Below are 13437 nucleotides of genomic sequence, written 5' to 3' on the forward strand. Positions count from 1 at the left end.
GTCAAAAAAACATCCCCCTCCCGAGCGAGGAAGGCCGGCAGCCGCCGCGTCAGGCGGTGTAGTGGGGGGAAAGGGGGAAGGAGAGGGGCAGTATCGATCGCCGACGCCACCCCACCATTGGCCGGCGCCGAGCCAACCAATGGGCGCGCCCAAGGAGGGTGGCTGCGCGGACGAGCGAAAATGGTCCGTACGGGCCGGGGTTGGCGTGGCGCTAGGGGCTAATCTTGTCCGTTATCGCTCGACCAATCCCAGAATGGGCGCAGTCGCTAGAGATCCCTGTCGATACGGAGGTTTTAAGCATGGTTGACACTTCTATCTGTCGCGTAATTATCTTATTTGCGAACCGCTCCGCGGGTCCGGCTGCGGCGGCGGCGGCGGCAGAGGGCGGAAGAGGGAGACAGGGCGCGACGACGGGCAGCAGGCAGCGCAGGCCCTGCCCACCTCCCCGCGAGGCGACCACGTGCTCCCCACACACACACACACACACAGACACACACACACGCACACACTCTGCGCCACGCCACGCACGCACGCACACCCGGCCGCAATCGGTGGTTTGCGGCGGAGGCCGACGCGCCGTGACGCTAGCTCGCAGACGCCGACGACCACGTGCGGCGGCGCCGCTGCGAGGCTGGTAATGCACTAGAGTGGAGCGGAGCGGTGCCATGGGAGACGCGAGGTCGGCGGAGCTGGAGGTGTCCGTGGTGAGCAGCCCCGCGTCGAGCCGGTGCTCGTCCCCCGGAGCCGGCAGCATGACGCCGCCGCCGGGAGCCAGCGGCGCCGGCGGGGGCGGCGGGGGCGGCCTGGGCGGCGGCGACAGCCAGAAGGCGGGCGCGCCGCTCTACACGTCCTTCAGCATCTCCAGCATCCTGAGCCGCGACAGCCCGCGGCGGCCGCAGCCGTTGCCCGCCGCCGCGCCGCCTCTCCACGACTCCGCCATGCTCTCCAGGTAAGCCAGCCGCGAGCCCCGTCTCACACCAACTTGTAGTTTTCGCCGTACTCCACGTCACTCGCCTTTTCGCTAGCCCTCAGCCCGAATCGGGGGTTCTCAAGCTCTGCGGCAAGTGGCCGGCATGCCACCGTTTCGCATACTACCGTCTCCAGCTACAGTGATTTACGGGATTGGACAGTACCTCTTTGTTATGTGCACGGTGTTTTCGCGGGAAAGTGGATGTTGAGATCGACTCCAAAGAACTAATTACTTCGTTACAGGTCTATAGTACAAGACTACAGGCCTGTACAAAGTTCATAACATCCATAATGAATGTCTGGAGAGACGTGCGTGTGTGCAGCTCCCAACCGAAAGCAAATAAGGCTAGGCCTCTTTCATTCCCTGTGGTTTTCGGTGTATGGCACACCACCGGGTTTTCGGGTCATCAGGAGAATTAAATGTGGGTTTTCATGCGCTACGGCAAGTCTCTGTATCACGGCGGAAGTGCACGATCCCTTACTTCGCCACTAACCCGGCCGCCGTGGCGTACACTGCTATGGCTACCCACTGTTCCCTGCGAGAGGCAATCAACAGTAAGTTCTTTGTTATGTGTACTATGCTTTTGCGGGAAAGTGAATGCTGAGATCGATTCAGTGCAACTAATTACTTCGGTACAGGTGTTACAGCGCAAGACTAGAGAACAGTGGTCGTCAAAAGTACGGCCAGCACCCTGCATGCGGCCCGAATCAAGTTTTCATGTGGCCCTCGGTTTTCATCCGAATTTTAAAACAATATTTATTTACATAGGCAACAATAATTTTAGTGTGTTTAATTTTAATCGACATTAGTGCACTGTACAGTGAGACAAGTAAAAGTTGGGAGCTTACCTGGCGGGCATAGGGGTAAGCAGCGCGGCCGCAGCGGGGTTAGAGTACGTAAGTGGGCGGATGTTTAATTGTTTGTCTTCCTGTACCGACAATTCACGGACGTGCGCGACTTTTACAGATCAGCTGTTATGGTATAAATTTTGACACGGAAGAAACATGTATCCGTGAATACGCATTACTGATGTCATCTTCAAATACAGTACATATTTGTAGAAACGATTATCTGTTCTAATACAAAGCAATGGGTACAAGAAAACTTACATTCAAAGCATTTAGTAAACATTCATGATCGCGTGTCGTTGCATAATGCACTTAAATTTAAGTAAAGTTACTCTTGCTGATCAATTATTCGTCCGGTCACACAAACTTCACAGCAATATGTCGTCAGGTAATTACAGTGTTCCAACTTTGCGGTCGCTAAGTGTAACAGACGACATCAAGTGTTCCAAATGACACGATCAGTACTTGGGCGTCGGCGGTCAACTTATCCCGCCCTTACTCAAGCTGGTCTATGTGTGCTCATTTAACATACCAATTTATGTAGCTTACAAATTAACAATAAAATATGTACACATGCGGTCCTAGGTATCGCTCCGCGGTGTCAGTGTTGGCTCTTGAGCAGAAAAGGTTGACGACCACTAGTACGAACGTATGCAAAGCTCGTACGTCCATAACGAGTGTATGGAGGGACGTGCGTCTATGCAGCTCTTAACAGAGAGCAGAAATACCTATGCCTTTTTCACTCCCTAAGGTTTCCGTTGTACGGGGCATCGCCGGCTTTTACGGTAAGCCTGGGCATTAAATGTGGGGTGGAGGTTTTTGCGCGCTACGGCAGCGTATGCCACACGTGTTTGCCACCGAAACTCAAAAAAGGCCCAGGAAGAGGGTATTCATGGCCTTATTCGAATTATACAAATGGTCCTAGAGGTTGAAGAGCATTTACCTGGCAAGGGAGACGTGTAATGTTCTGAAAACACGTAGACTAATCTGCAGACAGCTTTGAAGTGGATGGCAGAGGGTACTTAGCTCAGTATTGTAAGTTAGGATATCTTTCCGCTGTTGTCGTGTCAGGAGCGCGGGAATAATGACGGCTTAAAAGCCCCTCTGCGTGCCGTAATTAGTCTGATCTTGTCTTCACGAATGAACATATCCCTAGAATCTTCTAGCTTTCCTCTCAGCAAATTTTATAAGAAGGCTTTCGTGGGCTAATTTGCGTCTGTCTTCAAGAACCCGTCAATTCAAGTTTTTCGTCATTTCCGTAACGTTATCTCGCCAGTTAAAGCTTCGAGCATTCACGCTGCCGTTTTTCGTATACTTGCAAACTCCCCTGTTAGGTCTGTTTGGGACGAACAGAATTCTAAGATATATGCCTGAGTTGTAAGCAGGCTCTTTTGTATAGGGACCACGTTTTTTCGTTGTTTAGTCTACTGACGGGAACGTAAGTTACTGAAAAGTGCTACAAGAGATGTAGGACAAGGACACTGAAGAAGGACAAAAATGTAAAAGTAATCTCTAGTGAAAGAGGCCACAGCTTCACATTTAGACATTATAGGAAAGAAAAAGCTACAGATAAAGGGGTTGAAGATACTCCAACGAGAATGAGAAGTGATCAAGTTTTGACCAGGTGCGCGAAAAGCTATTGTCATTACACATTTCACGACAAGAGAGAAACAACAAAACGGTTACAAATGCCATAATAGATGAAGGAAACCGATGGTGAAAAAAGAAAATGGCTTCATTACTGCTTCTCTCTAAAATACTTGAAACATGCAGAAGCAGGAGATGCATTTCGTGATCTAATGTGCATCATGTCAGAAGATTCACTGCTAGCAATCTTCCTCTGCCTACCCCCTAGACAATCATATTCAAGGGGAAAATTCAGCTTCTTCTCCTACTATGTGCGTGGTGGAAGTTTTCGCCGTCGTTTTAACTCTTTGTTTGACTCAGTAATTTATATTTTCCACTAGTAGCCTGCAACAGCACACACAGACTGTTACAGTTGTCTAAACAGCGTCGGCTCTGTTCCCTACCAAAATCAGACAAGGAAACCAAAGAAAGACTGGTGTTCATCCCGAAGAGAACAGTGCTACGACGCTACGGTGAAAAACAAACAAAAAAAACTGGAGATCGTTATTATACAATTTCTTTCGTTTAAGACTCTTTCGTCGTCATTTATGGCATTTAAGATATTTATTTACCTTCAAATTCTGTATTAAAATACAATACGAAGTACCCTTTAGTTTATCATTGCTACACTTCTGCAGTATGCGGAATCATAGGCCTGCTGCTAGCTGCGGATTTTGGTAATTGGTGTTAATGCAAGTTTTGGGAAAGATGATGACTTCGTGTGCTGAGCCGGTAACACTTGCATAGTTCGTGTGAGCCTAGCCTGTTAGGCTGCGGCGGTCTTCAAACAGTTGTTGAACAACAGTACTTGCATTCTTTGTTGTGTGTACTGTGCTTCTGTGAGGAAATAGATTTTGAAACAGACTGAGAAGAATGACTGACTTTCGTACTGAAAAGGTCTGTGCAATAGCATAAGACGCCAGACGTACACAAAGATCGTACTCTCATAACGAAAGTCTGGATTAAGTGCTTGCATCTCGTAACATAATTCTTGGAATCCTAGACGTAGGTAAAAACAGTAATATATTTATTAAGATCGTCTAGCTTTATTGTACCACTAAAGATCTGCTGTAATTCCTTCATTCAGATTTGATACATTCTTCAAACTAAGGCGTATATAGATTTTTAACATACAGTCAACAGAAATTTAAAAACAAGAGCTCTTAAACCAAATGCTGAAAAACATCGACCGATCCTCTTCTTTGGTTACTTGGACATATCCAACGGATTCTCTGATGCTACAGTCGCCTGTATTGTCGATATCCTTCGTCAGAACATTACTTGTGACGCTGTGCGCAATCCTTGTATCCGTTTAAATTTTTCACGTCTCACACGTAACAACATGCCGTTCTCGTATGCCATCTCTCCCATGCGCAAATGCAGGATATATTGCCGTGTTCATTAACAGCAACTATTACTATCAAAGAAAAAAAATTATGAAACAATTCCGTGATCTTTTTCGATTTTTGAAACCAGAGCTGTCTACTTAGCATGACAGATTTGCTTATTTGTAGCGACTAAAGGTTTCTTCTGCTGATAACTCGGGAAAATATCTGTTGGCAGCAGATTGCTACGGACGAAAACCGGTGTCTGAGAGACGATGCACGCTGCCGCCGTAACGGTCATCTTGATTGTATTTTAATTCCTGATAATCACAATTACACTTATCACTGAGATATTTACCGTCTTTTCATTGTCCAATATGAATGTGGTAGAACACTGCGACTGATATCTATTGTCTTACGCGATTTAGTCTATAGATATCCAGAGTCAGGATATTTGTAGCCAAATGCTAGGCAAGGTCGTACTGGGATATAAAGAGTCACATTGGGAATATTTGGGAGGAGATTACCTATTCTGTTGCTGCATTTGCCTTCCAACTAGGGCAAATCTCTCTAAAATCTATATCAGAACTGGGAAATGGGAACTATTTTTAATTTAATTCTGAAACAATTTGATGCGGACAAAGATTTTGAATGAGCGTATTGTGTACAGTTGTATAGTATGTACACTTGTGTCTGTTTATGAGTTTACACAATAAAGTGGATGTCATAGCGGACATGTGTAGCATACCTATGGCGTTGCCGATCACAGGCATTACGTCCGGACGCTTTATCGCCATAGGGGTAGTTATTACAGGTGATTATAATAAAATACGAGCCGTATCACACACAGTTCGTCATGCACCATGCGGAGATTGTGGAGTTGTGGAAGTATTACACTGCGATACTAGGAGGGTACATAGGGTCCTATCTGAAAATAATACTAAGATTAACGGAAAAAATAACAACCGCAAGGGGTTTTCATCTCCAAGAATGAAATGTCGCCAAGTTCATCATCAGATGACAATGTTTACGGTAATTTCGGTATAAACAATGTTTAGAGCGTCGAGAAACTTGTGAAGTTGGCGAAATACATTTGAGAGAAACATTCTGTTAATTACGTACGAAAAACTTGTAGCAGAAGCATTATTGTTTTGTCTCACAGGAACCCGGGATAAGCGTGAAATTTTTGGGTGACCGCAAATGCGTAGCCGTTTACACTAAATAATTAATTACCCAAAATACGTTTAACGCAGCCAGTTGAAATTCCATACTGACAGTGCACCATCGTAATAGTGCACGAAAGAAAACATATTTTGTAAATACTATTCACACTGTTGCAACGAATTAACCTTGCGGTTGTAATAAACAGAGGCCGTTACGTTTAAATATTATGCTGGGTGTGTTTCATACTACGAACGTGCCTGTCACAGTGGCTTAAACAAAACATACCGGAAGAATGCAAACTTTTACTTAGAATTTCTATTGCTCTGTTAACTAGATCTCAAACGTATACAGTCTCATTAGCAGATAGCTACATTTATCGTAGTTACAGTGTAAATGTTGCGATGATCGCCACGAGAGACGTTGCATTAGTGAAACCATGTGCATTAACATATTTGTATACAAATGTTCCTGTCATTATATTCCGCCAAATGTCTTTACATTTCTGTGATGGCACAAGTCATGTGAAGTACACTGGTGGTGTATCACGAATATAAACCAATAGAAGCGGTGTAAGGAAAGAAGTTTTCCGAAGTATTACCAAACATGACTGTGACTAATGTACTAATTATAATATTAATTCACACGCAGTATCTGTTGATCAGGGTGTCTTCCGCCCTTGCTAGCAGTAGCAAAACGGAAGATCATTGACGTAAACATCCACAACGAAGCTCCGCCCACGGTTACTGTTTGAGCTGTGTCTCGTATTTTGTGGCCTGATGACAATACTTCACATACCATAAATAATTGTGTATCGTTTGCTGCTAAGACTTCGAAGCGACAAGTGAAAAATACTTGATAGAAAAGTTTTTGGAGTATGTAGTCGCTATTCAGCAGTTCCCAGGAGCAGCGCTTTGTATTTACAAGTTTTGCCTCCGCCGAACATGGCATATGGTATAAATGCCCAACATGATAGCGAGTAACAATAGTGCAAGTCTACGGACGACAGACTGTCGCTGACTGCAACAAAATACTACGCTTACATTTACTGACACAGAGCTGTCATAGACGTGACAATTTACTATCGAAATATGATTATAAACAATTCAGTCGCACATTAAAAATTCTTAGAGATGAGGTTACACGTAGAGCTTCCATTGACGTATGAGATTCAAGATCGCCACTGTCTACTCTGCAAGTATAATTTGTACAAAAGAAAATAATAAAATTCTTTGTCGTTATCACATTATTATTCGTTGCATTACAATCTGGGACAACTGTGCATTCGCAAAGAATACTTTTAGCCCAGAAACATGTGATATGAACAATCTGCATTGCCAGTTCACAAACTCCGTGTACTTCATTCTTCAATCGTCCCTACATTTGACTGTGGCATCTTCGTGTACACAATGTCTCCTGAAGCTTCTGGCTGATGCAACTACACATTCGGCACAGTTATTACCTGGCAGAAGAAACAATTTTTACCTGGGTTAAATTTCCTGAACGACTGTAAAGTGCATAATTTTTTTTTGTTTTTTTTTGTTGTTTTTGAGCGATCAGTCTCCTGACTAGTTTGATGTGGCCCCCCACGAATTTCTCTCCTGTGCTAACTTTCTCATCTCAAAGTAGCCCTTGCAACCTATGTCCCCAATTATTTGTGGGACGTATCCCAATCTCTGCCTTCTTCTGAAGTTCTTATCCTCTACAGCTCCCTCTACTTCCATGGAAGTTATTTTTATGTTTTGTCAATGTTTTCCGTATAATCATTTCCTAGCCGATTCTGCGGAGAATCTCCTCATTTCTTACCTTATTAGTCCATCTAATTTCGAACATTCTTCTGCAGTACCACATCTCTTCTGGTTTTTTTTTTTTTTTTGTTTCACACAGTCCTGAAGTCTCTTGCAAGGAACGCCCTTTTCGCCAGTGCTAGTCTGCTTTTTATGTCCTCCTTGTTCTGTCTATCACGAGTTATTCTGCTCCTAGTTAGCCAACTTCATATATTTCTTGAACACAAAATATGATGTTAAGTTTCTCGCTTTTTTTCTGCTACTTCTCACTACTTTCGTCTTTCTTTGATCTACTATCAAACCATGTTCTGTACTCACTAAACTGTTCAGTCCATTCAACAGATTCTGTAATTCTTGTTCACTGTTTTAAGCACAAGTAATCTAGTTTTTGTTTCCATTATTTTACATTTAGAGCTGCAAAGCTATTTTCAGTAACTTGCCTACATAACTGATAATTGTGAGCGATATGCCGCAGATTTTAGAATCTAAATTGAAACATTTCTTTATAGCACGTTTCTTTTATTTTGTGCAGGAGTTGCTGTTAGAGGTTTGGAGACTTCCGCTCTGATAAGTTACATATTTGTTTACGAGTATCCTATTACGAATATCTTGGTCTCATGATTGTTATTTATCGATTATTGTTCTGTGAACAGTGTGCGTAATGTTAAGGTATTGTAAGCTGATTATCAGAGATTGACGTTTTCCTTAGAGGTAGGCGCGACGCGTGTCTCTCTTTGTATACCACAGTTCTGTGTCACGGCCGGCCGCAGTGTCCGAGCGGTTCTAGACGCTTCAATCCGGAACCGCGCTGCTGCTACGGTCGCAGGTTGGAATCCTGCCTCAGGCATGGATGTGTGTGATGTCCTTTGGTTAGTTAGGTTTACGTAGTTCTAAGTCTAGGGGACTGATGACCTCAGATGTTAAGTTCCATAGTGCTTAGAGCCATTTGAACAATTTTTTTTTTTTTCTGCGTCACGAACGCTTAGGGGGAGCTGCGACCAGCTGCATTCTGGTGTGGGTTTCCCCTGCACGGGTTTTTCCACGCACTTTTCGGAACCACACAGTTGCGAAACAGGCTACACTGGCTAATTTGTGACAGACGAAGAATAGCCTCACAGTCGGGCTAAGTCCAGTGTGAGAGACAGTGAAGAAAGAGCGAGAGCGAGTGTGTTTTTGTCGCCGCGCCGGTGTCGGAATCGTTAGGAGCGAAGACACAAAAGGTGTTCCCTGTTGACGGTGTGCGAGACGTGGGCTGCGGCGGGAGATAACAGCGGGAAGGGCGCTGCAGATGGGCTGCGATAAGCGCCGTGTTTGGGGTAGCCTGCCGCCTGTTGACAAACACCTCTACCTGCGCGGCGCGACGAGTCAATTCGGTGTCTGACACAGTGTCGCTTGCCCGAGGTCCGCATGGCTTAGCGGGAGAGTTTGCTGAGTCGTTACCACGCGTCATGTTTCCCTTCAAAATTCGAAGACACTCGCCGTTTCGATCCCTCTGTTGGGATATTCCTGCTCTCCGCCGGTGGATGACACCGTCGAAAAACACTGTAACGTCCTCTCATAAAAGGTGATTTTTCGGCGGATTTTCGGGGAAGTGCAAGTGCAGATATTGGGTAAAAAGTCTTCAGGCTACCATAGTTGTGCCGTCGTCATTGACTAAAAGCTGATATCAGCCTGAGAGTGGCGGCTGTGTTATCAAAACATTATTGTTGGGCCGCCTAGGTGGCTTACTGACAGTTTACAGTCCTCTGGAGGAAATAACACAAAGTACGAAACAGGAAGCAACTTGTAAATTGCTCAAGTAAAAATATTAAAAAAGCAGAAAGGAAACATCAAGAAATATCCGTAGGAGAGTTTTAACGATATCTGGGTTAAATATGCGAGTTCCGCACACACAAGGAAAAAAAAAAACAAAACCTTGTGTGTGAGCAGTTTGGCTCCGCGCCGTAGATCTTTCTTGAGAACTTAGTGATAAAAATCATAAAATGTGTTTCGTATTAATATCCAATTTAATTATCAATATCTTTAATGCAATAGGCACCCGGAATAGTATAATGATTACAGAATAAATAAATCACAAATGAGTGGTTCTAGGCGCTTCAGTCCGGAACCGCATGACTACTATGGTCGCAGGTTCGAATCCTGCCTCGGGTATGAATGTGTGTGTTGTCCTTAGGTTCGTTAGGTTTAAGTAGTTCTCAAGTTCTAGGCGACTGATGACCTCAGATGTTAGGTCCCATAGTGCTGAGAGGCATTTGACCCATTTGAAATCACAAATACGAAATGTCGCTTTATGCCCGATGGGCCAGCTACGTAATCGCTTTGCGCCGCTTTTTCATTTCCTTTTCGATGCTGCCGTTGTTCTAGCATTGATCGGTCCTGTACTTTTTAGGCTTTTTCGATTCCTTTCGGGCAATTCCTTTCCTCTGATTTGCATCTTCCCTATTTCCTAGCTTATTTGCGAGTCACGTGAGACGACATGTTTCATTATTTTGTAATTTTCGATTTTCACTTGCGTTCCGGCAAATGTTCTTATTGCCTCACTTTGGGTTCTAGTAGCGCTCCGCAGCCTCTTCTCAATGACACCCGAATCAATGTCCCAGCTAAACCCGTTTCCACGCTACACCAGTTTACAACTATGCGCAAAGCTAATTCGTAGCAATCACGATGACCTCACAGGCAATACAAATACTGCGCAACAAACACGTACAGACATGATTTATCGGTTGTGGGCGTAACCACTGCTTTTGGTGCATTAGCCGTGTGTATAGCTATTAGCAGTTTCTGTGCAACGGTATTTTGTCACACATGGAATTTCGACCGACGAGGGAATACACGAATTCACGTCAAAATTGTATTCTCTTATGTCAAAGATTACAGGCTGAGCAAGCTCTCACTGTATTGACACAGACTGTTCATCCAACATGTATGATCGATTTCGGAAAAACACATTTCATCATCTTATGTATCTGGCAAACCAATCACATTTGTATCAATTCGATGTAATGCAACACGTATGGATAGCCAATAACTACCTTGTCGTTCGTAAGAACCATGTAATGTTATGTGAAAGCCATTTTTATTATTGCTTGGTAAGCAATTTTTGTTGCTGGATAAACAAAAGTTTTCGCCTAACTCTCCATGATTTCACCTATGTGGCAAACTGGTGTGGCACAATACAGGTGGTTATCGGCTATCCCTACATGGGCGTATTTTGCTGTGTAGCTATGGATGTTGTTGATTTTCCGAGTACATCTGACTACGGAATATGTATTCCGATATCCTGTACTTACGCTGGAAACACACCCTTAGAATGTGTGCAATGAAATGTGTATTGAAAAAGAAGTACGAAGGAGATCTTCAATATTTTTGACTTTAACTTTCGTTTGGAAGCGAGAACGTTACATCTGAATTGGCGATACCTACAATCGAAGCTACATGACCGGATAACTTCGATGTACTCTGTGGAATAATACTGAAAAAACCCATAAGCGTAATTTATTTCTCCCACAAAATCAGTTGTGCTAAAGGTAACCATGAATGACATACGTGATTCCGTTACTTATTCAAAACATATTGTTACTTTAGGTGCTGTTTCTTTCATAATGTCTCCCAAAAGAGTACATCCAAATCATTCTCGTAATGTCAGTGGAGTACTAAGTGATGGCATAAAAAAAGTGTTGTCTTTATTTCTTGTTGTGGACGTCTCCAAAATAAGAATTTCGAAACGCATCTGCGAACTGCCCAAAAGCACTTTCCGTTCTGAAAGAAATGGCTAAAATATGAAGTCTTTGTAATGATTTACATGAACGGTGACATCCCGCTGCCTTCTTAAGAAATAAACGATATCAAGGCACAGCCAGTACCGTTTCCAGGCATATCATTCTCAAGTAGAAACGAACGTTAAGCGGCAAAAGAAACTAGAGATCATGTCAGCTAATGACACCACTGAATCAGACGCCCTTTGCAATTTACGACAATTGTACAAGAAGCAGATGAGATGTTCCACCCGCTTCATTTCAGCAAGCACATTAATTAGGTTTGAGCAGCTCTTTGCCATTATCAGCATATTACACATATTTCACACCTGAATGTAAATAACAGAGAATATTTGTGAAGTAACATTTTTTTTATTTTAGTACACTAGTGACCTAAAATAAACACATATTTTTTCTTATAAACATGTCCAGGAATGAAAAACTGCACCTATCGGCGGCAGCGAGTTGGTGAAATGCTTAGCGCCGATAGAAACATATAATCGTTTTTAGCTCTCTTCGTACAGTTAGTTCACTTCCAGAACAGCTCTCATGACTGGAATACGTGAGGCAGTTGAAGCAATTTCCCTGAGGAAGTACTCGCATTACTTCCACTTCGGTTTGGCTGACTTTTTGCTCACTCACAAAACCGTAGTGCTCCGGCTACATCTGTGTGTTGGGTCCAGTGCGTTTCACACACCTTTATTACTCGCATCTGCAGTGCAAACTCACACCTTGTTGAGCTTCTCCAGACGCCAGTGCGGCATTATTACCGAAGATGACTCCGTTGGTTCTTCTTTGTCTTCCTCTTTAGTACTGTAATAAAAACAGCAATCGCTGATTTCCATAAATAGTTCGCGCAAGGTAACCGACTACCGAATTTATATCGTCGCTCGTGTTTGAATTTTGACGCGTTGTTTATTTTCATCAGAAGCTGTTCATTGTGTAATTAACTTCAGCATTCCGCTCAGTACAGTTCACAGAAACTGGTTTCACTCACTTAGCTAAGACTCTTTTGAGTAACTTTGGATTTCATCCCTCAGTTCTTAAAACAATCTAAACTATTTCCGTCACTTCGTGTGCACAACGTCAACTTTTAGTTCGGATTTCCGCACAGCGTTATTTACAGCACGTTCATTGCTCCTACTGCACAATATAAGAGGCGCACACTTGTTACAAATCGAAATCGCAGCAGAACAACAACTAGGCTCCTCGAAATTCTCTCACTTCAATCCAGTTTTGCCTGCCCTCATCACTCTTCTTAACCGACGTAAATTATATATGGGCCTGTCGCTGAAACTCGCAGTTAATGATGAAAAGGAGGATTATTCAGCAAATGCTCTTGAAGTTAAGCAGCAAAAGGGGATAAGAGAAAAAGTAAACATTGAGTTGACGTTTTACTTTCTTACTAGTACGACCACAGAATGTGTTAGCTGCCTAAACGCGCTTGCGAGATTTATAAGACCTGGGTTAATAAACAGTTAACAATGCCATCACTGACGCTTTGAAGAACGGCCTAAGGGAATGAAAAACAGTGTTAGTTTCACCAGCATATAAATCTGCTGTATATATTGTTGATTTTTGAAGTCATCTTAAGTCTGTAGCTGAAGTTGTCCCAGTCTCAGACATGTGACTCCGAAAGGCAAAAGATATAGACATACGTTTAAGCGCTGCTGTCGTGGAGATTGTTTTCGATGGAAAGCAAATAGAATGTGAAGCCAAATTTTTAGTCACCTAATTGCTAAAGGACGGTAATTTCTGTTTGTTCCCCCTGAAGAGCAGAAGTGTTGAACACACAATTAAGCAGAATTTGTGCTACGTGATGCTTTTCTATGGGATTAATAGCCATGAACTAAACAGTTATTAAGTCTTTTACTCATGATTGTGGGTTATCATTAATTTCTCGCTGTTTATCTGTTCTGCCGAGTATAGAAATTGTTTTTGCTCTAGTAATTTGTTGTTCAGTAA

General features: G+C 43.4%; 1 protein-coding gene across 1 annotated transcript in view; it reads left to right on the forward strand.

Annotated features, from left to right (window-relative positions):
- Positions 1-665: 665 nt before the first annotated feature.
- Positions 666-13437, forward strand: part of LOC126474481 (homeobox protein HMX3-like) — a gene marked incomplete at its 3' end in the record, with an annotated part of 184828 nt that continues 172056 nt past the window's right edge. The window contains exon 1 of the mRNA XM_050101954.1: positions 666-882. Coding sequence (XP_049957911.1) covers positions 666-882 — 217 coding nt within the window. The remainder of the gene's footprint in view (positions 883-13437) is intronic.

The sequence above is a fragment of the Schistocerca serialis genome, chromosome 4 (assembly GCF_023864345.2).
Source record: "Schistocerca serialis cubense isolate TAMUIC-IGC-003099 chromosome 4, iqSchSeri2.2, whole genome shotgun sequence".
In the NCBI taxonomy this organism is placed as follows: Eukaryota; Metazoa; Arthropoda; class Insecta; order Orthoptera; family Acrididae; genus Schistocerca; species Schistocerca serialis.